Source organism: Hyposmocoma kahamanoa, unplaced genomic scaffold (genome assembly GCF_003589595.1).
Source record: "Hyposmocoma kahamanoa isolate Upper Pololo Valley unplaced genomic scaffold, ASM358959v1 86, whole genome shotgun sequence".
NCBI classification, from domain to species: domain Eukaryota; kingdom Metazoa; phylum Arthropoda; class Insecta; order Lepidoptera; family Cosmopterigidae; genus Hyposmocoma; species Hyposmocoma kahamanoa.
In genome coordinates this window covers 9,000,933-9,027,532 of record NW_020654289.1, presented here as the reverse complement: position 1 = coordinate 9,027,532, position 26,600 = coordinate 9,000,933, and the positions used below count along the sequence as shown (strand labels likewise).

Sequence of the window (26,600 nt, the reverse complement as noted above, 5' to 3'; positions counted from 1 at the left end):
AATTATTGGAATTTTCAGGATAAATTCTTTTGTAATTTGGTTAAAATAAGGAATATAGTTCTAACTTTCTTCAACACTATTTCTTTCTTCGTATTTTCTTCATAATATACTTAAAATAAAACTAATCTTTGTAAAAACTATACTTGTAAAACTTCAAAAGCCCGCCATTTTTCAGCTTTAAGGTCTTTTATGTGTATGCTGTAGACTTGATTTATGTATATACATATATATTTTCTTTTTTTCACTTAATGTTATAGAAAAAAGTATAATATTGAGTTGACCAACAGTACGTGCGGTATCTAAATATAAGTTAAAAACATTTAAGAAAAATCTAACGTTAATCAATTATTTATAGGACATATTGATCTAGAATCTTTTGCCATCATTTGAGTAATTTTAGAATTCTTCTTTCGCAAAAATTATTGTCTTTACTTTTAAAATATAGCTGTTAGTGTCGTTTCATGGTCTCTTCGTTATCAAAGTAGTGTCCACTCAAAAATTTTGTCTGAAGACCGAAACAGATGAAAATCTGAAGGCGAATTAGGTGGATGAAGTAACACATACCAACCTAACTGTAACAGTTTTGCATGCAATCATACCATTAATGTGCAAGTCTGATAAAAAACATTGTATATTTCACGGACGGTACGGGAATTACGAACATCGACTCCGAAAGGACTTCAACTCGTAATAGAGTCTCATTCGTAATTCCTTATTTACCGCCCTTCATGCACCATGTACCTTCTATTAACGGCTTTGTAAAGATGTGTGTGATTTGGTGATGAACGGCGACACCTTTCATTTCCTTCTTGGTGTTTTTCATGCATAATAAACTTAAAACTTTCCTGCTTAATCTTAAAATGCGCGCTAAAATATTATTTTTCTAATGACCACAGACAATTATCATTTTAATTAAGTTTTTTTGTTCGTTTAAAAGTTAGGTTGTAGCAATAACCGTATGAACTTTTGCATTTTTCAGTGTTAGTCAATACTTCTTTTCTTACTTTTGATTTGTCTAGTTGTGCGGTGGTTCTCAACAGTCTAATAAAAGTCACAGTTGTAGCCGCTTTTCAAATTATGTATTCTTTACCAGATGAAACCAGACTAGTTTGAAAGTCACAGTTTCCATAAACACAAACCGTAGAAATAGTTAGCTGCCACTGCATAGCGAAGACGACTTATTTCCTTCCACTTTTCTTTCAATCTCACGGATTCTTTGTGAAAATTGTCATGATTATCACTCCATCTCATGCGGGGAGGCAATGAAATCCTTTTATAGTATCTACTTCGGTATGATATAATCACCAAAGACTTTCCATAAATCGATATATACATATATTCGTTGTAGGTACTTAGGTTATATATTGCCAATGCACTTTATTGCCTTACACGTAGATAGATTATCTAAATTAGACTAATGTAAGATACGTATCCGTATATATATCGTGTAGGTTTGGTTGACAAGCTATATTGTGGCACAGGAGGTATCGTTGTCGTAATCACGGCCGGCGGCGCTATTCAATGAGATAAAATCACTATGCGGCCCGATGAATAATTCAGGTGCGGTCCACCCAGTGGGGGCGCCCCCACCACTATTTGCTCGATATTGATATGTCGTATAGATACACAAATATGTGAAAACTGAAAATACTGTATGAAATGATGACATACGTTAGCGAAATTGTCAGATTTTGTTGACTGTAAGAAGTTGTCCTTCTACCTAAGGCACTTTTATGATAACTAGTACAGGATTTGTTTATTCTTTGGATTTGTTTCATGACAATTTTATTTGAATTTTAACAAAATTAAATGAGGTGATTTTTTTTATAATACCTAGTTTCTGGACGAACAAGTCGTGGTAAGCCACACGCCTGTCCATGACAGTTGCAGTGCCACTTAGACCTTTAAATCTTTTAGATCTGTGGGGCACTGCCATTGCGCCCGTCACCCTGAGACATGAGTTGACAAATACCATGTGCCTGTAAATTCACCAGCACCCTTACCCTTCAAAACCGGTACGTAGTAATGCTTACATTACTGCTTGGCGGCAGAAATAGGTAAGGTTAGCAATATTCCCCTGGAACTCTTTCACAAGGAGCTCTACTAATGCTAATATGTATATGAAGAATGTACTTATTTATTAATGTCTCCAAATTTCCGGCACTTCCGGAAGCCAGTCTTGTTTTCTGGAGTGTTTTAATTTTTCCTGACATCGCTTTTTTCTCTTTTCTTTTAATTTGTATTTAATAATTAAATACTTGCCCTGTTTTATATGTCTAATAGACACAGATTTGTTCTGTATAGGCAAAGATTTGCTTTTGTCTTCAGCCCTTCTCTTTAAAGTAATACATCACCATTGACTTACAATTATATGGACGTCGGGTCCGCGCTAAAAAGTGTCCGCACTTGTAAGGCGCTAAAATCGTATACAGAGCGCCAAACTCCGCTTTAGTCTTCATTTGTTCGACTGACAGCGCGATACTGCGATGACATTACAATTTAAATTTCGAATAGGTTGACTTGGGTAATTTTTTTCGTGGTTTTTGTATTAGACCCGTCGTCCATTTATTTGTAAGTCAATGTACATCACAGTTTGTTTTATAGCCCAGTGTAATAACTATGTACATAGAGCGCACTGTAAGTTTCCGGAAATGGCCACTTACATAAACAATATTTAAAATATAATCACAATATTTGAAAATGGAACTCTTTGGCTGTAGAATACAGTTTGTATAATCTGACTGCCACTTGTTTTTACATTGTGGCGTCATTTTAGAAATTGGTTGTCTACATTACCATGGACTCAACTCATCAAAATTTTAGTAGTATGATTTTCTACGACTTTAAGTGTAATTCAACAGCTTAGCGGAGCTTCGCTCGGCTTCAAACTGTTTTTGGCGATGAAGCACCATGCAAGACGACTATTTATAGCTGATTTGCAGAACTCAAACGCGGTCGCGTTCTCAGTGACGAATTTCGTGATCAAAATAGACAGGCACGTGACTTACCACGTGTGAAAAAGCTGCGTTCTCGGTGGATCCCACACAATTTCACTGAGGCTCATAAAACGGATCGCGTCTCTTGGTGCAAAGCCATGCTTACCAGACTCAACGAAGGGGCGTCAAATTTGGTGTGGGACGTAGTACAGGTGACGAAACATGGATTTATAGTTACGATCCCAAAACAAAGCAGCAATCGAGCGTATGGGTCTTTCGAGATGAACCGAAACTAACCAGAGTGGCGCGCGTGCAAAGTGCCTCTAAGCGGATGTTTGCTTCTTTTTTAAATAAAACTGGACACGTGGCTACTGTTGCTTTGGTGAATCGTTGTACCGTGAATAGTGATTGGTACACCATTTGTTTGCCGGAAGTTAATGACAAACTCCGTAAAAATAATCGTAAACTCCGTGTCATCTTGCACCATGATAATGCCAGTTCTCACACGGCCAGACAAATGAATTTTTCAAGTTGAACAACGTTGATCTTTTGAGCCACTCTGCGTACAGTCCCAACTTGACACCTTGTGACTTTTATTTATTTCCATAAATTGAGAACCAGTTACACGGTCAACGATTTTCATCACCTGAAGAGGTTGTCGAAGAGTTTGAAAAATATTTCAGAGATTGTCAGTCAGTCAGAGTGGCATCAATGTTTTCAAAATTGGTTCATTCGTATAAAAAGTGCATTAACGCTAACTGAGAATATTTTGAGAAACAATAAATTCATTTCTGACCATTTATGGTATTTTTTTCTTATTCATTCCGGAAACTTTTAGTGAGCCCCACGTATAATAATGTTGAAATGGTAAACAAGCATATAATTCAATAAATAATTTATTTGCTTCTAATCATTACAATAAATAGCTATAACTAGTTAACGAACAGTCTAGTGGTGGTAGGAGATGGCGGGAGAAGAGAAACTGACGGAGGCGAGGGGGGTGGGGTAGGCTACTTTGGCCACGGGGGAGGCGTACGCTAATTTGGCAACGGGAGCAGCATAGGCGACCTTGGCAACAGGAGCGGCGTAGGCTACTTTGGCTACGGGAGCGGCGTACGCGAAGGGAGCTTGATGGGAGTACGCTACGGGTGCAGGTGCGTAGGCGACCTTGGCGACGGGTGCAACTAGAATCTTAGTAGGAACTGGCTTGGGTTCACCTTCATAGCGCACGACAGCGTTAAAGCCATTCTCCTTATCGGCAGTATAGTCGACAACACGGAGGACACCGTCGGGTTGCACAAGTGAGTAAGATCCCTGAACAGCATATCCTTGGCGGCTTTCTTTCTGTTCCTTTACGTCGCCGGTGTGACCATCGTGCACAGAATATTGGAATTCGTAGTGCGCTGGTGCCTCTGGCTCTGCGTAAGCTACCTTGGCCACTGGGATCAGGGGGATGGCAGAGGCGGCGACGGCAAGGGAGAGGACAACGAAGAACTGTAATCAGAATAACACTATTTGTAGGTCTTAATAAGTTTAACCACATTTGTACACTAACTACAATTGTAATTCGCGTGTTGGCTTATGGAAAACGGACAAGAAAAATCAAAATGAAAAAAATTGGAATTCAGACTAAAATGCAACACACTGCACTTTCACATAAAACTTTGAACTTTAAACTCGAAATTAATATGCGAAACAAAATATTAAATGTTTTACCTTAGCGGCCATTGTTGCTAATTTGATTGTCAGAGGTGGACTATGTCAATGCGTAACCCGGCGGTGTTTATATACAATAATTTTTGCCTACAGCCACATGGTAGTGAGGTAGTGACAACCGACCGACCTACCAGTCCCCGGGGTTAATTAGGCCTTACAATTGATTGAGAGGTTAAGGTCACACTTAAGTCGGTTCGAGATTAATCTTGCATTACGTGGTAGTACTTAAGGAGATTGCTGATTAGCTATGACTATTTATGTTAGTAATGTTCTTTATAAAGTTATATGTATATATAGGACTTTTGTACCTTTGCGCTTTTAAATTTGTTATATTTTGAAAGGTTTTAAGATGTTCATTAAAAACTGTACTGCAACCAAACTAGGTTAGCATTCGAGTGTGTTAATAATATATTTCTTTCGATTTTATTCAATTTATCGCATGACCCTGTACTTATACAAAGTCCTTCAGTCGAAAACATTATAACTATTTTTAACAAAAAATTGAGGCTTAGAACAAATTCAAAATAAGAGATTATTTACACAAATAGGTTCTTAAGATTGTTTTTTTCTACAGTATTTATAATGTCATAGTTTACATGATCGATCTACGTTCATTGTTGCAAGTAAATATTGCAGTTATCATTTTTTGTTTAGATTCTTTGTGACAATTTTGCTTGATCTGCAACCGGGGCACCGTACCCTGGAATCTGTCATCATTTCGTTTTCGGATGGCTAAGTTTATTCTTTGCGGAGCTGCTAGCTCTGTGGTAATATGAAATTAGCAAGATGTTTTGCATGTGGCACATGTGAACGACGTTAGTACCCGCGGTAGTTAGTAGTTTAGTAGCAGTAGAACTCCTTGTGAGAGTTCGTCCAGGGTAGACTGCCACCTTACCTATTTCTTCCGCCACTTGTCAACTTACGCATGTCTCAGGGTGACGGGCGCAGTGGCAGTGGCCCTCAAATCTTTGCGATTGAAAGGTATGAGTGGCACTGCAATTGTTATGGACAGGCGTGTAGCTTACCATCAGGCGCACGACTTGTTCGTCCCGTCACTTGATATTATAAAAAAAGACGTGACGTTAGCTAAAGTAAGGTAGACATTTAAGCCTTTAGCGGGTTTCGTCAGTTCTGGCGGTGGAGCCTACTTCACTCAAGCCAACCTGGACATGAGTAGTCGCATCTCTCACTAGCTTTTACTCAATTTTCATAGACCTACAGAAATAAATAAATATCATAGATTGACTTGTTTATTAATAAATTGTTTACCTACTTTCAAAGTTTGACTTAATTTTATTTTGGGGAAATACAGTATTAATGAAAGTTAGTAGTAGCGCCATGTAGCGCGACTAAAGCGCCACTGCAACGCGTCTGAATGTAAGCATCTAATTTGAATTCGCCCTATGAGTCCGGTTATTATTTCAAATTTGACATTTTGGAGGTTTAAAGCTGTTGTGAAAGACATACATGTGGAACAAATACAGCTTCTTTATGCTTGAATGATACAAATCTACGGGAGTGCTTCCTATTGGCGCTTTCAGTACTTCTATACTATTATATTTCGAAATACATTTTGTCAATAATATGAACAAACATACAGACAGTAAAAAACTTTGGCTCTGCCTTTGCAAATACATGCCTAGTTAGAAATAGTATGTAGTGTGGAATCACGCACCTAATCATATCATTACGCTTTCATACGTAACGCCCTTACTTTCCAGATTCCAGAAAGAGTTCCTGCTAATATTTACTATATTATTAATGGCTAAAATACTTAAATTTCTCTTTATAAGCTATTTTTCCCCACGTTGACAAATTACTTGATTTCACATTTTATTTCCAGACCTTTACACTATCCACTTTCACACCGCGAGTTTTCCTTGTAGTAATTATTCATTATTTTACAATATCACTTTCTAAACATATTTATCAGATATCTTTTAATGTTTTATATGTCTCTCAATGTCAACAAGCTACCCCTAGAACTTTTTAATTTTCCCATGGGAATGTACATTACGAGCAGCGTTTAATTTTACTACTTGAAATATAATTTGTACACAAATTATTATTACTATTATATAAAGATAATTTGAATTGGAATCAGGCCTTTTGCTGTTGTTGCGACAGATTGGCTGTAGGCTCGAGGACAACCTGTGTTTTGACATTGTTATAGGCCCGGAAGTTAATGTTATTGCGTGCTCTGTGTCGGGATATCAGATGCATAATAGACAAACTCAAAGACAGCTAGCGAGAGAGAAAGTCTTGTGGGGTACCGACGTTAGGCGATGTTAGCGCATATAGTTTATATTCAGACTACTCTTCGAACATAGGCATAAGCTGAGGACGTTCTTCGGGGTTGCTGACAGAGTGCACGAATTCTTCTAAAACGCTATTGTGGAGCAGCTCATTACAACGCCTTTGTTTTTGTTGAAATGTCGAGATATCAATATCAGAGCATTTTGGACGTACAGCCTCAACTGGTTTCGGTCAAGCACGTCAGCTCAACTTAACCCAAAGAATAATGATGCAACCGAAAAGGTTGCGCGCGATGTGTGGAAAGCAGCGCAGATAATTTTCTTGACGCCTAGTTCACTGAACCGGATTGGATGTGAGACGTGAAGTCAAGAGTGGTCGTTGAAAGGCAGTTTAGAACTTCTATTATAATGTCACGGAACAGCGGAGAACATATGTCAAATTTTTGGAATTAATAGGCAGAATCGTATGACAAATAGGACCATGTGGAGGTTCATCTAGGAAGACGGTTGCATGTTTCGTTGGGTCGGTCTCTCAAGGAAAGGCGCGCCCAGCAGGTGGCAGGTGTCACTTGCGAGGATAGTAATATTGGGATATAAAATTAAACTGAGCGCAAGGATATCTGTTTGAGGAGATTTAGATAATCCCCTAAAGTGTTGTCTCCTCATTTAATTGTAATAAGGGATCAACATTATTTTCGCTTATCCCAATACGTCCGTCGTTCAACCTGTTAATTTTCTTGATTCCTTGAAACCGAAGTCAAAAAGCAGCAAAGCTATTTACCGAACTTCAGTGGGAGACAAAACTCGGGTCATCTGCACGCCATTGCACGACCATGCACCGTAGGCCGAGTGCATCCCCTCTGTAGGTAGGGTTAGGGCTCGTAAATAATAATAATATTATTATATATTACATGGCGATTAAGAAACATCTCATATTAGTATCATCACATCATAAACATATTACCGTACATGACATTAAAATGAAAAGAATGAAAATTGAATACAATAAATAATTTATTTTTACTAATTGTTACAATAAACAGCCTCAATATCATATATAGTTAACAAACAGTCTAGTGGTGGTACGAGACGGCGGGGGAAGAGAAGGTGACGGAGGTAAGGGGGGCGGGGTACGCTACTTTAGCTACGGGGGCGGCGTAGGCTAGTTTGGCTACGGGTGCGGCATAGGTTACTTTCGCAACGGGTGCGGCGTAGGCTACTTTCGCAACGGGAGCAGCATAGGTGATCTTGGCAACAGGAGCAGCGTAGGCCACCTTGGTTACAGGAGCGGTGTACGTGAGAGGAGCATGGGAGTACGCCACGGGAGCGGTCGCGTAGGCGACTTTGGCAACGGGGGCAGCTAGGATCTTAGTAGGAGCAGGTTTTGGCTGACCCTCGTAACGCACGACAGCATTGAAACCGCTCTCCTTATCGGCAGTATAGTCGACCACACGAAGTACACCATCGGGTTGGACGAGGGAGTAAGATCCTTGAACAGCGTATCCTTGCCGGCTTTCTTTCTGTTCCTTTATATCGCCGGTGTGATCATCGTGTACAGAGTATTGGAACTCGTAGTGTGCCGGCTCGTCGGGTTCGGCGTACCCCACCTTGGCCAAAGGTACAAGGGGAATAGCAGAGGCCGCGACGGCAAGGGAGAGGACGATGATAAACTGTAATTGGAATGACAAAATTATATACTTTTAATGTTGTATATCGTCGCCTTACTTTCCCAAACTCTTATAAAATACAAAAATACAAAATAATTTATTTTTACAAATGAACTTGTGCAGGTACATTACAATTTAGTTACGACAAAGAACCAGGTAACACAACTCAATTGTAGCGTATATCGCGTACAGGGAATTTCCTACGATTCCTGCACTAGGCAAAGCCTGTCTCGCAGGTAATCGATAAAAACATTGTTACTGTTAAAAGAATAACGCCAAAGCAAGGAGAATTTTGATTTTTTAATTTTTTTTATTATATATATTTTATATATATATTTATCTTAAAGCACAAAGTTACTGAAATGCAAAAATGCATTGTAGGTATATACAAATTTTGCAGGCTGATTTCACATCACATTTCCTTCATATTCACACAATGGCTTTTACCTATTCTTACAGTAATGCATTCAAATTAACACCCTTGATAAGAAATTTAAAATAAATAGAAGGTTTGCCATCTCCTGAATTATCACTCTTTATAAGATACGAGTTTGAGAAAGTTAGGTGTCAATATTGTTCATAGGAAATTACTTGAAACAAATTTATTATTAAAGGTAAGAAAGTAAAAATAAAAAAATCGGATTCAATCTGATGGATGAATGAATGCAGCACCTTTTAAAGTAAAAAAAATTCCCAAAACTCTAAAAGTTCACTCCAAGAGTAAAGTAATGTGTTATACCAAATATTAAGAATTATTTTATTACCTTAGCGGCCATTGTTGCTAATTGGAATGTCAGAGGTATACTATGGTCAATGCATGACCCGGCGGTGTTTTTATACAATGATTTTCGCCTACAGCCACATTGCAATGTGGTGGTGACAACTTGCTGACCTACCTGCCCCGGGGGTTTATTAGGCCTATTATTGATTGTAAGGTTAAGGTTTATAGTGATTGAACTTAAATAGATTGCAGGTTGTGATTTTAGTTTTGTGTTTTAAACATTATGTGGATATTTTGTAATAATAACGTGCACACACTCATAGCCCCGCACTAGGGAAACCCTGTGTCGCGGGTGCCATGGAGACATATACAGACAACCACAAATTGCACCCACACTCGCGAGAGAAATAAATGTAGGCCATACAAATATTTCTCTCGGCCTGGGAATCGAACCCGGGACCTCTGCGTGGCAATCCAGCATGGTAACCATTCGGCTATGGAGGCAGTTAAAATATTACGGTATTCATTACAATATAAATAAATGACGTGTAGGATGACTCAAGTGCATAAAGGAGTAGGCTGATTAGTAAGTAGATTTATTACTAGCTAGTAGGTAGATTTATTATTACTATTACTAGATTTATTACTAGCTTGTGTCCGCGATTTCGTCTGGGCATAATAAGTACCTACTTTGTGAACCTATTGGTACTACTTACTTTGTGAAATGATTGGTTCTCCATACAAAATTTCATCCCCTATTTCACTCCCTTCAACATTTATTTTTGTGACAAAAAGTGCCCTATGTCCTTCTTCTAGCTCCCATCTATCTCTATATCAAAATTCATCAAATTTGGTTCAGCGGCTTAGGCGTGAAAATCTAACACACAAAGTTACTTTCGCATTTATAATATTAGTTTGTATTAGTTTCTTACTTGTTCTGTGTTACTTATATAAAATTTGTTAAAAACATTGCTTACTTGCTTATTATGAACTCAGCGGTGCTACACCTAATCTGGACATATTTTTTGATTCCCTTGCAAAGTACAAATATATGTCTGCGAGCGCACTCGATAATTGTGTGATTGTTATTCTTTTAATTCTTTATTTTGGTTGTGATGATTTAACTTAAATTTAGTTTAATTGTTTGTTTCTACTTTTAATATTTGTTTATGTACTCATAGGTTTAATTGGCCTCTAGGTGTTAGTCATTGAATCGTACTATACTTATTAAGTGTATCGGAGTTTTGTCTTTAGTTTTAAGTCGTTTCAATGTATTAATACACATGCTGTTGATGTGCCTTATGAAAATAAATAAATAAATAAAAATGGTGATCTAGTTGCGTGAAGCTGTATGCACTTTTCGACTTAGTTGTATCAATATAAGTTATAAATCAAGGTAGCTCGATTAAATATAATTTTAGTAGCAATACAGCACCTTGTGAAAGAGTTCGTCCAGGGAATATAGCCACCTTAAGTATTTCGGTTGCCAAGCGGTAATGTGAGCATTACTTCGTTCAGGTTTTGAAAGGTAAGGGTACTGGTAAAATTACAGGCACATAGGACTTGTCAATGTATGTTTCAGAGTGACGCGCGCAATGACAGCGTACGTCAGATATTTGAGATTTAAAGCTGTGAGTGGCACTGCAACTGCTATGGGCAGGCATGTCGTTTACCACCAGGCGCACGACTTGCTCGTCCTCTCCCTTGATATCATCAAAAAAATTGTTGTGGATTCAGTTTGGTTCTCGGCATGACTTGGCAACACTACGGTCTTTTCGAAAAAGTATAATCATAATAATAAATAAAAAGTAAATAAAGCCGTAGTAGCCTAATGGTTTGACATACTGCCTCTCAAGCAGAAGGTCGTAGGTTCGAATCCGGGCTCGCACCTCTGAGTTTCTCGGGATTCATGTGCGAAATTTAATTTGAAATTTATCATGAGCTTTTCGGTGAAGGAAAACATCGTGATGAAACCTGCACGCTGAAGAAGTTTCACAACCCTCGGAAAACGTGTGAAGTCCTCAACCCGCATTGGGCCAGCATGGCGGACTATGGCCTAAACCCTCGTCTGAAAAGAGACCCGAGTCCAGCAGTGGGACATATAAATGGGTTGATGATGATGATGATGAATAATAAAACGTGTCTGACGACCGCCAGAACAACTTCCCAGAACACCCAGAATAGAACCAATTTAAAACCCGGGACCTTCCACATCTAGATGACGCAATCCAAACCATTGGGCCACCGACCGAGATCGACAAATATTAAAGGATTTGAATGTTAAGTTGCTTAATACTTGCCCTAACGGTGAAGGAAAACATGGTGACGAAACCGCTCCAAGTCGGAGAACATTGAAATTACTATGTATGTACATTCGATTTTAAGTCAACCTAAATTTTAAGTAAATTATGAAGACTGTCTTAATATGTGTTATCATATTTTAAACAACTTGTGTAATCATATTTTATTTTATTTTCATTTTTTTTAAATATGTAGGAAAACACAAATCACTTTAAGTAAAATGGAAAAAACAAATAAAAGGTATTGCTTATTTCTATAAGAAATTTCTTCCTGCAGACCAAAATACAGGACGCAATAATTACAGTAACGGGTATACAAAACTAAATTAAATTATGTAATAAAAAAACAATAAAAAAAAACAGCAAAAGTATTAAATTACTACGGACTATATAAATACTTAGATAAATACATATTTCATATTATAATATCTATAAAATGGATAGAACAGAGGATGAATAGTAATCCTTGACTCTCATTTTGAAGATTGCTAAGGATTTACTGTCGTGTACAGTAATGGGAAGTGCGTTCCAAAGTCTGACCGCATGAACAGTAAAGGTGTGAGAATAATAACCGGAATTGAATGATGGAAAAGATATTTGGGACCTAACGAGAGAGTGACAAGGCTTATCCCGGGACCTGAGGAGGCTGAAACGCTCTTTCTGATACTTGGGAGACAAAGGATTATGTAGAATGTTGTAAAGAAGAGAGACTGAAAGCACTGCAAAGATTCGATAAATTTTTTAGGCAATTATATACATTAACTTTTTATTCATTTTAGCTTTTAAAAGGAGAATTGCTGTTGGATGACTGAGACACAACTTGCTTGTGTTTCACACTTCAATTTCAACATACAGAACCGACAAGTCAATCGGCGTTCACGGTATTAGAAAACACCTTTTTTTTCATCCTATAGGGAAAACACACAATTCAAAAGCTTAGTGTTACATCACACTTGTCATTACTGAAAACAATTAAATACATGTCCTTAAACTTCATCCGGTATGCGTTCGCAACCTTCATTTATTTTCATCAGATAAAAGGTCAATATGCCGGCTACAGCGTACAAAATAATTATGATGCAATGTTCACGCGATTTTGCAGACAAGAATTCTCATTGTCAGTACAAAGTAGATAATTTGCAAACAAATTAACGTATTGTTATTTAACTCCTTCGAAAGCTGATGACATTTACGAGCCCATTAACGTATAAGAAATATTTTTTTATACTTGTTTAATACTTTTCACATTTCTTAGATCTTGAACTATAACCAAAATAAAAAGACCTTTTGTATTCTGAAGACTTACTAAGAAACTAACTATGTTGTATGAGAAGCGGTAGGTCTTTTCAAAGTGGGATTTCGGTAGGGAAATTAAAAGTAGTTTGGTGACCAACGACCGAGGCCTTGGCCGAGTTGTCGGCGGTACCGCGGCTCACGATATGTGTAACGTGTTACGATTGATCGATGAGATTATGAATCCAGTTTGAAATAATCATTACTATTGTTGCGAGTCTAATTTAACTCTCTTTATCTGCTTATACATGGGGTGTTTTAATCTGAGTAAATGGTGTTTTAACCGTGTGGAGTTTTTCTTAAATTTTATCTTACAATATTTACACAAGGTTGAAATACGTACTTTTAGTAAAAGAAATAATATGTAGTTTAGTAGCTGTAGCTACTTGTGAATGAATTCGTCCAGGGAAGTACTGCCACCTTACCTATTTCTGCCGCCATGCAGTAATGTGAGCATTATTACGTTCCGGCTTAGAAGGGTAAGGATGTCTGTGATACCTATTACAGGCACATGGGACTTGTCAACTTATGTCTCAGAGTGACGGGCGCAGTGGCAGCGTCCATAAGATCTTTGCGATTTAAAGCTCTGAGTGGCGTTATGGATAGGCATGTCGCTTATCAACAGGCGCACGACTTGTTCGTCCCGTCACTTGGTATTGTAAAAAAAAAAACTTAAAAAAAGTGACATTTTGTACACTTACACAGTGAATTTAATCACCGACATGTTTGGTTTATACATAACTTACATTTGCAATAAACGTACCTAAGTATTTGTAACTGACTGCATACTACCTAGTAATAAAGTAATATTAGTCGACACAAATCAAGACCTTTTCACACTTATCACCGCAACTTAAATAGGGATGTGAACTGAACAAGTTGGCAACCATATTAAACTATTCTCACGAGAAATCTTTTCGAAATTTTATGAGCCTGTGATTGTTTCGATTATTTTTCGTGTCACTGGTTGTCGCTTCTTGACAGAACAATTAATATTTGTTTAAGCAATATAAAGTTTAATATAAATAATAAGTAAGTATTTTAAATGATCACTTTGTCAACCTGTAGTTGTTGTAGCGTAATTACATTAACAGACTTAATAAGAACAACCTGTAGTTAACTAGCAAAATTCTGAAGCAAAATTCTGAAACAAAAAAAATAGACGTCATGGTATAAATATTTATCCACTTTCATCGGAAGATGAAGCAAAATCATCAGTTGAGCTAGTGTCACCTGTATGTACAATATTTGACTTTCAACCATATTATCAATGTTAACATCTTTGTCAAAATTAAAATTAAAAAGTCAACCTTTTTCAAGTGAAATTGAATTAATTCGGTGAAATTCGGACATTAATTGGTTACAACACTATTATTAAAAAAAAAACTAACTACTAAGTAACTGTTCTTAGGACATTTCGGACTAACTCAAAATTGCATTTTATTTTGGTATTTGTGCTCAAATAGTACTTAAAATATGTTCTATATTATAAAATGCTTCACTAAAATTAAAGTATTTTTTCAAACCCAATAACTTAATAATTGTTTGTTTACTGTTCCGTTAATTGCATTCAAAGTTACATACTATCACTTTCCTTAGTTGTCAATTTGGACCTCTTACATTTAGATGATTTTAAGTAACTACATAAAACCTGTTTATAAAATAGTCAGCGATATAAATAATATCAATTCTTGGTACACATCCTGTACATTAAACGTACTTGTACCTGCAGCAGTTATTTTGATTGATAGTTACTGTTTCCAGTTCGTCAGTTATTAGTTTATTAGTTACTTAGGAGTTGTTGGCCACGCGCATGACAGCCACCGGTTGGCGCTGTAGAGGCATGGTATATTTCTAATAGTATCTATCTCTATGTATTATTGTGATTTCTAACGTATTTTTGTGGTAATAGGCTGCAAATACTATAAACAAAACAATATGTAGTGGGCACAATGAAAAAACCGATATAACACTTTATGTATTGTCTATAACCCTGACGTCATCCGGAACTAGGAACAGTGGCGAACATTTTCAATTCTATATTCAATTTGTTTAAAAAGACATAGCAAACTTTACGACATCAACCAGTGTTAGGACACGATCAGTGAAATTGAAAATCGATTGAGATGAACTTTTGATACTGATTAAAATTAATCAGTGATATTATGTCATGGTAATAACTGAAATCACCTGAATGAATAAAAAAAATCACTATATATAATAACACAATTTTACCGAAAATAACACAAAGCTCGAAACAACATGAGCAATTTGCAAAAAACTAAAATTGTTGACATTACTTTTAAAAAAATACCGCCAACACATTTCTCAACTAATTAATGGACTCATCAACACTAACTAATCGACTCTATATTTTCAACATGTCCCATCTTATTTTTTTCTCATCAGACGTAACTTCATCGTGAGAAGTTAGAATATTAATAATATCGTAGTATATCATTAACTTGAAAAGTGATACGTCAATGATTTGTGAATTTCAATGATAGTGTGTTAATGAGTAAACGCAAAATCGAAAAATAATTGTTTTTTTGTTATGGGTAAAAAATGTAATTTGTTTAACGCCGCTACAAATTTACGTCGTCTTAATTTTGTTGACATCATTGTCATTCTAATTAAGCTAAATTTTATGGGATGTTTTATATTACATTTCTCGTAAGTCTTTTTCTTATGATACCAATTGACGGGACGAACAAGCCGTGCGGCGGATGGTAAGCGACACTTGATACTCGAGATAATAAAAATCGGTTCTCACTACTCAGAGTATATTGAGAGAAAAACGCCTTGAATTGGAGAAATAGCAAAATCAACCATTACAATAATTGCTCCTTAAGTAAAATTTAGGCGCTATTTATAAAAATGAATCTTCATGCGTGAACAGCCACCCTTAGAGGTGGATGATTTTCTTTAAAATGAAATGAGACCACTATGGAAGTAACCTCTTTCCAACAAAAAATGAATCCTGAAAATCGGTTCACAAATACCGGAGTTATAAACAGTCGAATTGAGAACCTCGTCCTTTTTTGAAGTCGGTTAATAATCAAAACATATCCACTTACCTCAAAATGATGATGCGCATTTTAGTACCACTTTCTGTACTTGATACTTGCGTTATTATTTATATCAAGGGAAAGTTATAGAAAGAATAGAAAAATAGAAAAGCAAAATCGAAGCAAGCATAGAAAAGACAAAATCTGAATTATTAAGTTATTGATTATTTTGTAAATGTTACGTAGCAATCTAAAATTTTTTAATTAATTTTTATTTAATTAATTTAATTTTTAATATAATTACGTAGTTTTTAAGTACCAGTAAAAACTACGTAATTCTACAATGGATCATGGGATAGTCAAAAACGGATGACGTAAGACCATAAACCCATAGTGTCCCTCCCTTAAAATGGTCAAGAGCAATTAATAATATACAAAAGTTAAAAAAAATACTCATAACGACACGTGGACAACGTGTATTTTTATAGGTAGTCTAGGGAAGCACTCTCAACGCCTGGTTACAATGATATTATACATAGCCTGTTTATCTTCATTTCCTTAAACTCAAAAGGCAAGATCTTCGTGCTCGATCTGCCGTTTTAACGAGCAGTGGTTCATATAATAAACACATTTTCAGTTTAGGTATCACGGACAACCGTTTATTTAGAGTGTGCAAGGATGTGACAGAAATGATATGTGTGGCTACACATATCGTTTTTCATTGCTCCGCAAGGCCAACTATTGGACGAAATATCTCGGTGGACCGAAGTCACTTACGAAGTATCTAGAAAACCCAATATGTTGCTAAGATTAGTCATAAGTCATTTACATATGTATTTATTGCGATCATGTGGTAGATGTGGTGTACATTTAAACATTTCAGTATTTAAACATGATCTGTAGAAGGGGACTGTGTGTGCTTTATTATTATTATATTCATATTGTCGTAAAATGTTCTGAACAAAAAATGTAATATAAAAGTCATCGAACAAACTCCAACTAAACATTCACATTACATTATCATATTCATTATAAATTATTTTTATGCATTCATATTATTTGTTAATTTATTGTTGTCCTTTATTTATTCTTAAATATATCAAACCATTTTATGTTAAAATGTACGATTTTGGAAGTGAAGATTCCTGGAATAGCTCATGTGGCACGTACCATACGATGACGCATTGTGGAAAGCTGTTTGTTACACCATACCATACCGTCGACTACGTAAATATCTTTTTTTCTACCACAATAGTAATTTTGTTTCGTACATCCAATCGTACGTCGATTCGTGGTAAGAAGAACATTTACATGATAACATAATTTAAATCATACTTCATATTTGCTATAAGTTTATGTAAATCAATAAGTTTAATAACTTCAAATTAGAGCAATGGCAAATATCAACGTGTAATGTTGTTTAACCGGTTAAGTTGTTGTACAATCTACAACAGAATTCTACGTCTACTCCCACTATTAATGCTCGGTAGACTTCATTGAAATGTGAAGTAATCAACAGTCTCTAGCGTGTTCGTATGTGTACCGTAATATGTCATGTTTTGGATTTTATTACGTGAGATAGGCGAGACCGATTTCTTCGGAAATTATATCTCAAGAAGGTAATTATCTTAATATAGCCTTACTTTACTATAGATATGTATGTTGTCAATAACATACGTTACGTTACTTAACGTTAACGATTATAAAGAAAACCTATGTAATCCTCAAGTAATTGTTTTAATGAAAAAATTTTTAACAACATTGTCAGTTTGTAAGCTTTTGTCAATGGAGACTCGTTTGGATCCTGCAGTTTTAAGCAGTGTTTAAGTAAGAAAATTGTACTCCTTTTGAATTCTAAAATAAAAAAAATAAATATCAAACTATGAAAGAAGCACATCTATGTAATAAGGTCCCACACTGGCTCAGTTTCAGCAAGGAGTTTATATCACCGAGACTTCTGAGCCTTACTCAACATACCTTTATTACCAATATCTTTCCTAATAATTTGAAATCTTTCTCTAAAGGGTCACTTGAGAAATAATTTTCGTACAGTTGTACTCGTAGACATTCATATGGACCCGCACCCTTGCCTATTCAATATACTCAAACAACCTTGAAAAAACTGTTCATTTTACTTATTTAGCAACGTTTCATCATCTCTTTACACATTAATAAAAATTTGAAATCAAAACTGATACGGGAAATCTGTAACACAGATCTAGTTGCCTAGCACAGACAGTAGTGTTTTATTTTAATTTCAACTTTCTTTGTAAGTTTGTTTCATTTGTTTAGTTTTGTAAGATCGTTGTGCAACCTTTGGGGATGCATAGGTCTTTCGGCTGAAATGACAAAATCCTAACTTCGTTGTCTAATTATTCACATTTGTATATTTGTTCTGACGTTATTTATGCATTGTTATTATTTTGACATCTAGTCAAATTATGAAATTGACCAAAATAACTATTACCGCGTTTAAATTAATTACAGACATTAAATCTAAAAAACATGTTACACCCAGTTTAGCTTGTTGAGGTGCGCCTCAGGTGTGAGGAAATGTATAATATGTTTGTATGCCTAATGTTTGGCCGGACACAGTGAAAATATACATATTTTGTTATAATGTCAACTTGTATACAACCTTTGTTTTCATAAATAAATAAATTATGAATTAAACTTTCTTCTGCGAGAAAAATTCAAGTCTTTATTGTTGTTCTAAAAAAACTGAGTTACCGAATGCTGTCTTTTATTTAGGTACCTACTACTTATACTATAAAGTATATTTAAATCTTGAATAACTTGAAGTCAGCGGTTAAAATGTGACGTACAAATACAAGTTTGTGGCACCATATACATGCCTCAATTTCTTATAATAAGATGCGTAATGTTCTTGTTAGCATTTCGGTTCGCCGTTTTTAAGTAATATTGCTGCAATATATATATTTTAATTAATTTGTTGTTACTTGTAGATTCGGTTATCAATTTTTTATTAGGAAGAAGTTGCGACATTTTAAATGTAGTATAAACATGTTCATAGAATTTGTCCTTTGTTTGTAATAGTTTAATTTAGAAACGTGGTTCCACCATTGATATTATTTTTAACAATGATTTGAGATTTAGTAGCAGTAAAGCTACTTTTGAATGAGTACGTCCAGGGAAGTAAAGCAACCTTGCCTATTTCTGCCGCCACACAGTAATGTCAGCATTACTGCATTCCGGTTTTGAAGGGTGCTGGTGAAATTACGGGCACATGGGACTTGTCAAGTTTTGTCTCAGGATGACGAGCGCAGAGGCAATGTCCCTCAGATCTTTGCGATTTAAAGCTCTGAATTGTACTGCAACTGTTATGGACAGGCGTGTAGCTTACCTTCAGGCGAATGACTTGTTCGTCCCATCACTTGATATTATTAACAAAAAAGCTAGTGGCAAGCGACACGACTGTACATAGCAGTTGCAAAGCTACTTAGAGCTTTAAATTACAAAGATCTGAGGGGCACTGGCACTGTGCTCATCACTTGAGACATAAGTTTACAAGTATTATAGTAGCAGCAGAATATGAAAGGTGGCAGTACTTCCCTGGACGAACTCTTTTCTTTACTTCTTACGCTTCTGGCAGATAACAGTAAACGAAAATTCAAACTATTCCACAGATTTGAATTCAACTAGCTTTAGTCTTATCCACGTCTTATCCACGTCTTATCCATCATTTTTTAAAGCAGTCACTGACAATGCGTGCGCGATATTCATTATTAATAACTTAAGTTACAATAATTATATATGATATTACAGATATAAAGTCAATCTCATGAATATTCCTAACTATTGTGTCGCTTAATAATAACGCACACACTCGACATAGCCCCGCACTAGGGAAACCCTGTGTCGCGGGTGCCATGGACACACATAGACAACCACAAATTACACCCAAACTCACCGGAGAAATAAATGTAGGCCTTACAAATATTTCTCCCGGCCCGGGAATCGAACCTGGGACCTCTGCGTGGCAGTCCGGCATGGTAACCGTTCGGCCACGGAGGCAGTTAATGTCACTGTTATATCTATTACATAAATTTGGAATAAGTTATTTAACAATTTTAGATTATATCATCGACCCGTTATAATACCCGTATTGATTTGACCTCACGATTTATCGTTTCAGACTCATCGAAACGACGAATTGATAGTGTATGTTATTAACTGGAACGCCAAGTGAGTAGCAACGGATCGATACGATTATCGTGACAATCGATCGAAATGAGTAATCGTCTGTATATGGTGGCTTATACACCCTTATGCCGGGCACGGGTCTCCTCTAAGGGGACGGTTTGGGATATAGTCTACCACACTGACCCAATACGGGTTGGGATCTTTTCAAGTTTTAGAAGTTTTTTTTAGAGTTGTGAACCTTTTTCGACATTCAGGTTTCCAAAGGAAAATTGCTACAAAACGTTGTGACATACGTAACTTTCAATTTAAAGTCATTGGTGCATGTCGCAACTGGGATTCGAACCGTCGACTTCTAAATTGAAAAGAAACCATTATCCTTCTGAGCTACCACCGTTCCTTGTATGTAAATGTAGAATTCATTTAATAATTCTATTATATAAATTATAAACATCGCGATGACTTTCGAGAATAGTGGCGTATCTCAAAAGTATCTAATTCTTCAGAAAGATATGGCTTAAAAAACTAAGAGAGTATCTGCAGCACAAAATTGAGAAATCATAGACTATACCAATGTGGTCACGAGATTATACTACCCAATGAGAAACTCGGAATCCCATTCACAATAAAATTTAGAATTTTCCGAATAAATCTCAGCAATAACTCAAAAAAGATCAGTTTTGGATGCTTGAAAAGCAGCAAAATATCCAAAATAGCTCTTCATAATTTTAACAACCTTTAATCTTCCAAGATTGAAACAGTATTTAAAAAATGCTGTCCAAAATATGTTAGGGAAAGCACTTAAAAATAATGAATATAAAAAGTTGTCTAACTACAGTTATGTACTACTTAGTTTATTGAATCGTATGGGTTCCACCGGATTGCCTCATAGAGATCCAGTTTTTGACTCATGACTGCTGCGATGGCAGGTACATCTTTTACGATGAGTCCTACGCAATCCTTGTTAGAAGTGTATATAAGCTCTTGATCGCCTTGTCGAAATACATTTAACGGTACATAACAAGCGAGATGGTAGCTAAAGTGAGTACCCATAACATTGAACAAAAAGAACAAACAACTTGAAATGTTTCACAATGTGTGTGTTGGTAAATCTGGATGAAAAGTGATGTTTATGATTGTGATATCTTTGTTGATATAAATGAAAGTGACTTTTGACAAAAGTGATTGTTTTGCGTTTAGTGAGTATTCTGTGATTTGTAAAGCTCCTTTTTCTTTGCGCAGCTGGCAACACTCTTCTGCTTGGTGGCAGCGGCGGCCGCGGAGGTAGTACCGGCAGCACCAGCCCCCGCTGCTGTAGCATACCAACCAACACACGTCGCAGTCCAACCTGCTCCCGTCACCAAACTGGTCTATGCTGAGCCAGAACTTCCAACGCAGTATGACTATGAATACTCCATCCATGACCCTAATAGCGGCGACGACAAACAGCAGAAGGAAACTAGAAATGGGGATAACGTGCAGGGATATTACACCTTAGTCCAGCCCGACGGTACTCGCCGTATTGTAGAGTACTCTGCGAGTAAAGAACACGGTTTCAATGCTGTTGTTCGTTATGAGGGTCAGCCTGTCGCAGCCCCTGCGAAGGTGTACGCTCCAGCACCAGCACCAGTAGCTTACGCTCCAGCACCAGCACCAGTTGCTTACGCTCCAGCACCAGCACCAGTTGCTTACGCTCCAGCCCCTGCTCCGGTTACTGTAGCCGCCCCCGTCGCAAAGGTTGCGTTCGCCCCTGCGCCAGTAGCTAGACTTGCGTATGCTCCAGCACCTGCAGCTAGAGTCGCGTATGCCCCTGCACCTGTAACGAGATTCGCATATGCTCCAGCGCCTGCAACTAGAGTCACATATACCCCAGCGCCCGCACAAGTGGCGTACGCTCAAGCTCCTACTCAATACACATATGCCCCAGCGCCCGCTCGGATAGCGTATGCTCCAGCACAGTACACATATGCGTCGGCCCCGGCTCCCGTTACAAATATAGCGTACGCCGCCACTCCCACTCAAGACGCATACGCCCCAGTTCCGGCTCAAGTCACTTACTCCCGTGCTCCGGCGCCAATACCCTACGCTGCAGCTCCAGCCCCGGTGTCCTATGCGCCAGCTCCAGTGGCTAAAGTTGCCTACGCTGCAGCTTCAGCTCCGGTAGCCTATGCGCCAGCTCCAGTAGCCAAATTCGCTTATACTTCAGCAGGACCCGCCTATACGGGCCACATCACATACGCCTCCCCAGTTGCCTCTTACAAACATTAGATTTAAGGTTCACAAATTATTTATTCTATTAGTCAATATAAAGTACACTAGACTGTGACTGAATTACTCTTTTATTTATACCCTTGGGTCAGCGGGGAAGAATTGCACAAGGAGGCGTCAAAACGGTGGAGTATCCGATATCAAAACGCTCCAAACGAAGTTAGGAAGAAGCGTGCGGGTAGTGTCGGGGAACCAATTGAATTATGTAGCATTATGAGGCGATGGCTCCGGTTACGGCACGTCCGCGCCCTCCTGGGTCCGCTGTTCCGCTTTGATGCATTACTCTTGACACCTATTCAATGAGTTATTTGAGTTGCCGATACCCACCTGAACCACTGATATTCCTTCTTAAAATTCCCCTTTCATCGCCAGTCAATTTGGCAGACAGGGGAATAAACTAACGCACGCTTTGCAAAACATCAGAGCTCGGCACCGCCCACATTAACGAGTGCAAGCAAATATAAATTGACAGCACTGCCAAAAGTGGTTGTTACTTACTACATACGAAGGGTTTGTGAAATGTGTGACAGGAATATTTAATTCTGTACCAACACTTTTGCTCATAAATTGATGTGAAGGGTTCGGAAAATATTTTGTTTTCAAAGATATAACAAAAGCCGACGTGTGTGTTGCGTGTTTTCGTATTTTCGCGTGTGGCAAAATCTTGCGAGTTATGTGTAAAAGTAGAGCAATAGGTATTAACTATGTAGTTAGTGTTACTTAGCAAATTGTGTGACTGTGAAGCGGGACAATACTTGGAGAACATGTTTTCTAATAATAAGGTCCTATAAAGTAGGTATATAATAATGTTCATAGTGGCCAAAACATTATAATATTAACAGGAAGTGAGGAATTCATAGTGGGAATATTAAATGCGTGGAATAAATAATCAGGCGCGGATAAATGTTTTGGTGGAGTTTTTCGGCTGCCCACAAAGGGTTGTATCGCGTTAATCCCTCTATTATCGGATGATGAACTATACCCTCGCCCCCCTCATCCTATCCTCAACCCCGTGGTCCCCTGCGATGCGCTGTCGTTTGTGTAACTATTAACTACTGACATTATACCGAATGTTGCTTGCTCCTTGGAGATTTGTATTTGAACAGTAATTACACGCGTAATAGAAGGGTTGCGTGTTGTTAAAAATATTGTTTGTGTAACATGGATTATATGAGTAATATTTTTTGTGCGTCAATCGCAATACAGTGGAAAAGGATTTTAACAAATTGAAATAATTTGTCATATTTTGTATTAAGTCGGTAAGACGTAATAGTAAAATTAAAATACGTATATGTAAAAGTGCGCATTGTAGAACAATAAAATCGAAGATTTTATTTGTAGAGAAATATCTTTCAACAACCTAGTTAGTGATTCTATTTTAAGATATTGTCTATAATTATACATCAGTTAACTCATCCAAACATCCCCTCGAGCGCCTAACAAGCGTGAATAGCAACATAACAATAGAGCATGATGTAGACATTGCTAATTCGTCACGAGCCGTTATCAAGCGCTCGGCATACGCTTGACACGTGGCCGTTTTCAAATATTTCAATGCGGACGAAAGCCATTGAATGGTGACGTTTAAACATAGTATTTGATTGCTTCCGGGTGACCCAGAGTGGGCAATATCGGTATTGTAGCTTCATATTACGAAAGTGGGAGGAATATCTTGTAATTTGAAACTTGCATGAGATCAATCTTGAGATCGGCTGGACTGGACCAAAAAGAATTAAAATGGAACACGTGTTAACATGTCATCGACAGACATTTAAAAGGCCAGGAGCTTTATGCTCCTGTCTGTACACACATCAAAAGTGAATCGAGGTACTTTTTAATTACCCTATTAAAGTTAAATAAAACTATCTATATAAATTTATTAAATGATTTATTTAGCTACTTATTTTTCAAATAATAAAATTGATCAAAAAAACCGTAGGTGTCAAAAAAATTAAATTAAAAAATCTGATTTTCAGTAATTGACATTAACGTGCTGGATCCTGGACACTTCTCATGTGAAGGTACATCCTCCTGTTAGTTTCTCAAAAATTTCTGAACAACCCCTTGGATGTGGTAGTAAGCTAGGAAGGGCTAAATCTTTGAAATGAGCGAAGCGTTATTCTTTATCTATCCCGTTTATTAAGAACGTCAATTGAAACTTTTCGCAAAGACAAAACAAACAGCTTCATGTTTGCATCTCAAAAATGGACTAATTATTCATTTATCACTATAACTCCATGGCTATGTCAGTACATAAAATTAAAGTGCCTTCTTTAGTTTAGTGTAGTAAAATATATGTATTTACATAGCTTCTTGTTACATTAATAAAAGTAGCTAGTAACTATCTTGTCTGAGGAATTGCAATTCACTTGTACATTCCGTTTTTCCCGTCGTCCGCGGGGGTAGACGGGTGGGGAAAAGGGTGGTCCCCGCAAGACTTGTTTCGGAAACAATTAGCATGGGCGCAAGCGCAGGAGCTTCTTTCGAGGCTAATTGGCGTATCTCTGCTGCTCGATGTGTTTCTATTATAATCGACGTCTGTTATGCAACAACCAGATTAGGTACACTCGGGCTTTGTTGTAAGAAGGGATTACGGAGACTAACTATATGTAAATCTGTCTACATATAAGATCATTGTTGTCTACGCTATACATTAATGTTATCTGGCTTTACCGACGTGATTAAGAGTAGGTGTGTATTATAGCTATTTGTTACGTTCTGACTCCTTTATTTTAATACCATTTTTTTCTATTGTCTTTGTGATTGAAGAGAATTATTAAAGATTAGTGCTGCATACACGTATGTGAATTATTTTCTAAGATGTTTTGTGCTACGTTAATGATGTTTCTTTCAATAAATAAATAAATAAAATCTCAAATGAAAAGTCGATTTTTGTTCACGAAAAACAACATATAATTGTGATGACAGCACTATATCAGCACCGTTGGCATCACTATTAGTTACATATGCTACTTACCGGAATATGAGATGGAAGAGACCTATGCCTGACAGTGGAATATGCACGTGGTTAATACATTACAAAGACGTGAGGTATTCCATTTCAAAGGTGTCGGAATATTGCAGTTTAAATATTTGAACGAAATGGACCCGACACTATTTAGTTTGAGTCGTTAATTCATTACAAGTAGATGATGTCTATTATTTTACTAGAACTAAACAGCAGTAGGACAAAAAATAAATCAACAAAATGACATTCAAATTGAATGTAGTACGCAATACAACCCTTCATTAGCAAAACAAATTCGCTAAACGGGGGTGTTTAGCCCTCACGTATTCCCATGGCGGGCTTTGCAGACCGAAATCTATTTATTCATATCGTATTGCTAATTTGGGCATTATTGGGGATTAGTCGACGTTCCGAAGGTTATTGAATTATCCATTCCGTTTGCGGGGACGCGAAGATCTCCCAAGGGATACAAGGGCTTTTTGCTTCTTCGTTTACGATTTTCTTTTGGCGGTTTTCTAGGTATAAAACGAGTCGTGGGTGATTTCATTGTAGATGTTCGCATGTAGCGCTGGTGTTAAGTTTTAATTTCAATATTCGTGTTGCCGGACAATAAATTAGATTTTGATATTCCACACAGAATAATAAAGACAGTAGAAGTGCTTAGTGAGCATAGCACGTGTGCCTATATTATGCGAAGTTCCGCATACTTGAGTACGCTATTTTCGCTTGGTACGTTATGGTCGTGTCAATTATTTTGCACAAAACCTCGAAAATCGTGGAAAAATGCCTTATTTTGCTACTTTGTAGTACAAAAATGATAGTCGCAACTGTAATATTCCGTGGTGGTGTTTCATGTCATCGTTAAGCCTTATTTTTTTTAATTTTAATAAATTTTCAATTTTGCGTTAACCGTAATTGATTTTTTGTTATAGAAACGAAAGTAAACCGTATATTGCTGCAATATAGTAAACTATTTTTTTGAGAACGTTAGTCATTCGTCGTCTTTCAGCTAATGCCGCTAGATGGCAGCATATCGAATGGAATTTCAATATAAAATCAACACGTCGTAACTTGCAATAATTTGTATTAAACTTTCTACTATATGTATAACTGGATAAAGTTTAAATTAAATTAATAGTTCAGAATTTGTTATATCTTTTTTAATTAGAAATTACGATCAAGATTTCAGTGTTTAACGTTATGATAATGTGAGTTTTGGCGACAGCGGTTGTGATAGTAATCGAGGCTTCAGGCCCTTTGTGTTTTTAACCGACTTCAAAAAAGGAGGAGGTTCTCAATTCGACTGC

General features: G+C 37.0%; 2 protein-coding genes across 2 annotated transcripts; one reads left to right on the top strand and one right to left on the bottom strand.

The window, feature by feature from the left end:
• Window positions 1-3,884: 3,884 nt before the first annotated feature.
• On the bottom strand, window positions 3,885-9,350 carry LOC113234897 (cuticle protein 18.6-like). The gene is made up of 4 exons (XM_026470419.1): window positions 9,339-9,350; window positions 8,251-8,577; window positions 8,047-8,181; window positions 3,885-4,430 (listed from the first exon to the last, which is right to left on the bottom strand). Exons 1-4 carry the CDS (start codon window positions 9,348-9,350, stop codon window positions 3,885-3,887), a joined length of 1,020 nt encoding a protein of 339 aa, XP_026326204.1.
• Window positions 9,351-21,086: 11,736 nt separating this feature from the next.
• LOC113234896 (cuticle protein 8-like) lies at window positions 21,087-22,353 on the top strand. The gene is made up of 2 exons (XM_026470418.1): window positions 21,087-21,098; window positions 21,300-22,353. The coding sequence occupies exons 1-2, from the start codon at window positions 21,087-21,089 to the stop codon at window positions 22,323-22,325; spliced, it is 1,038 nt and encodes a 345-aa protein (XP_026326203.1). The 3' UTR covers window positions 22,326-22,353.
• The last annotated feature ends 4,247 nt before the right edge of the window (window positions 22,354-26,600 follow it).

Bases quoted from the DNA above. Each gene is read 5' to 3' on its own strand.
- LOC113234897 (XM_026470419.1), bottom strand. The intron at 8,182-8,250 runs GTCGCCTACGCG...CCTGTAACCAAG, and splicing joins TAGCTGCCCCCGTTGCCAAA to GTGGCCTACGCTGCTCCTGT. The intron at 4,431-8,046 runs GTAGCGTACCCC...TTCTGATTACAG, and splicing joins ACGCCGCCCCCGTAGCTAAA to TTCTTCGTTGTCCTCTCCCT.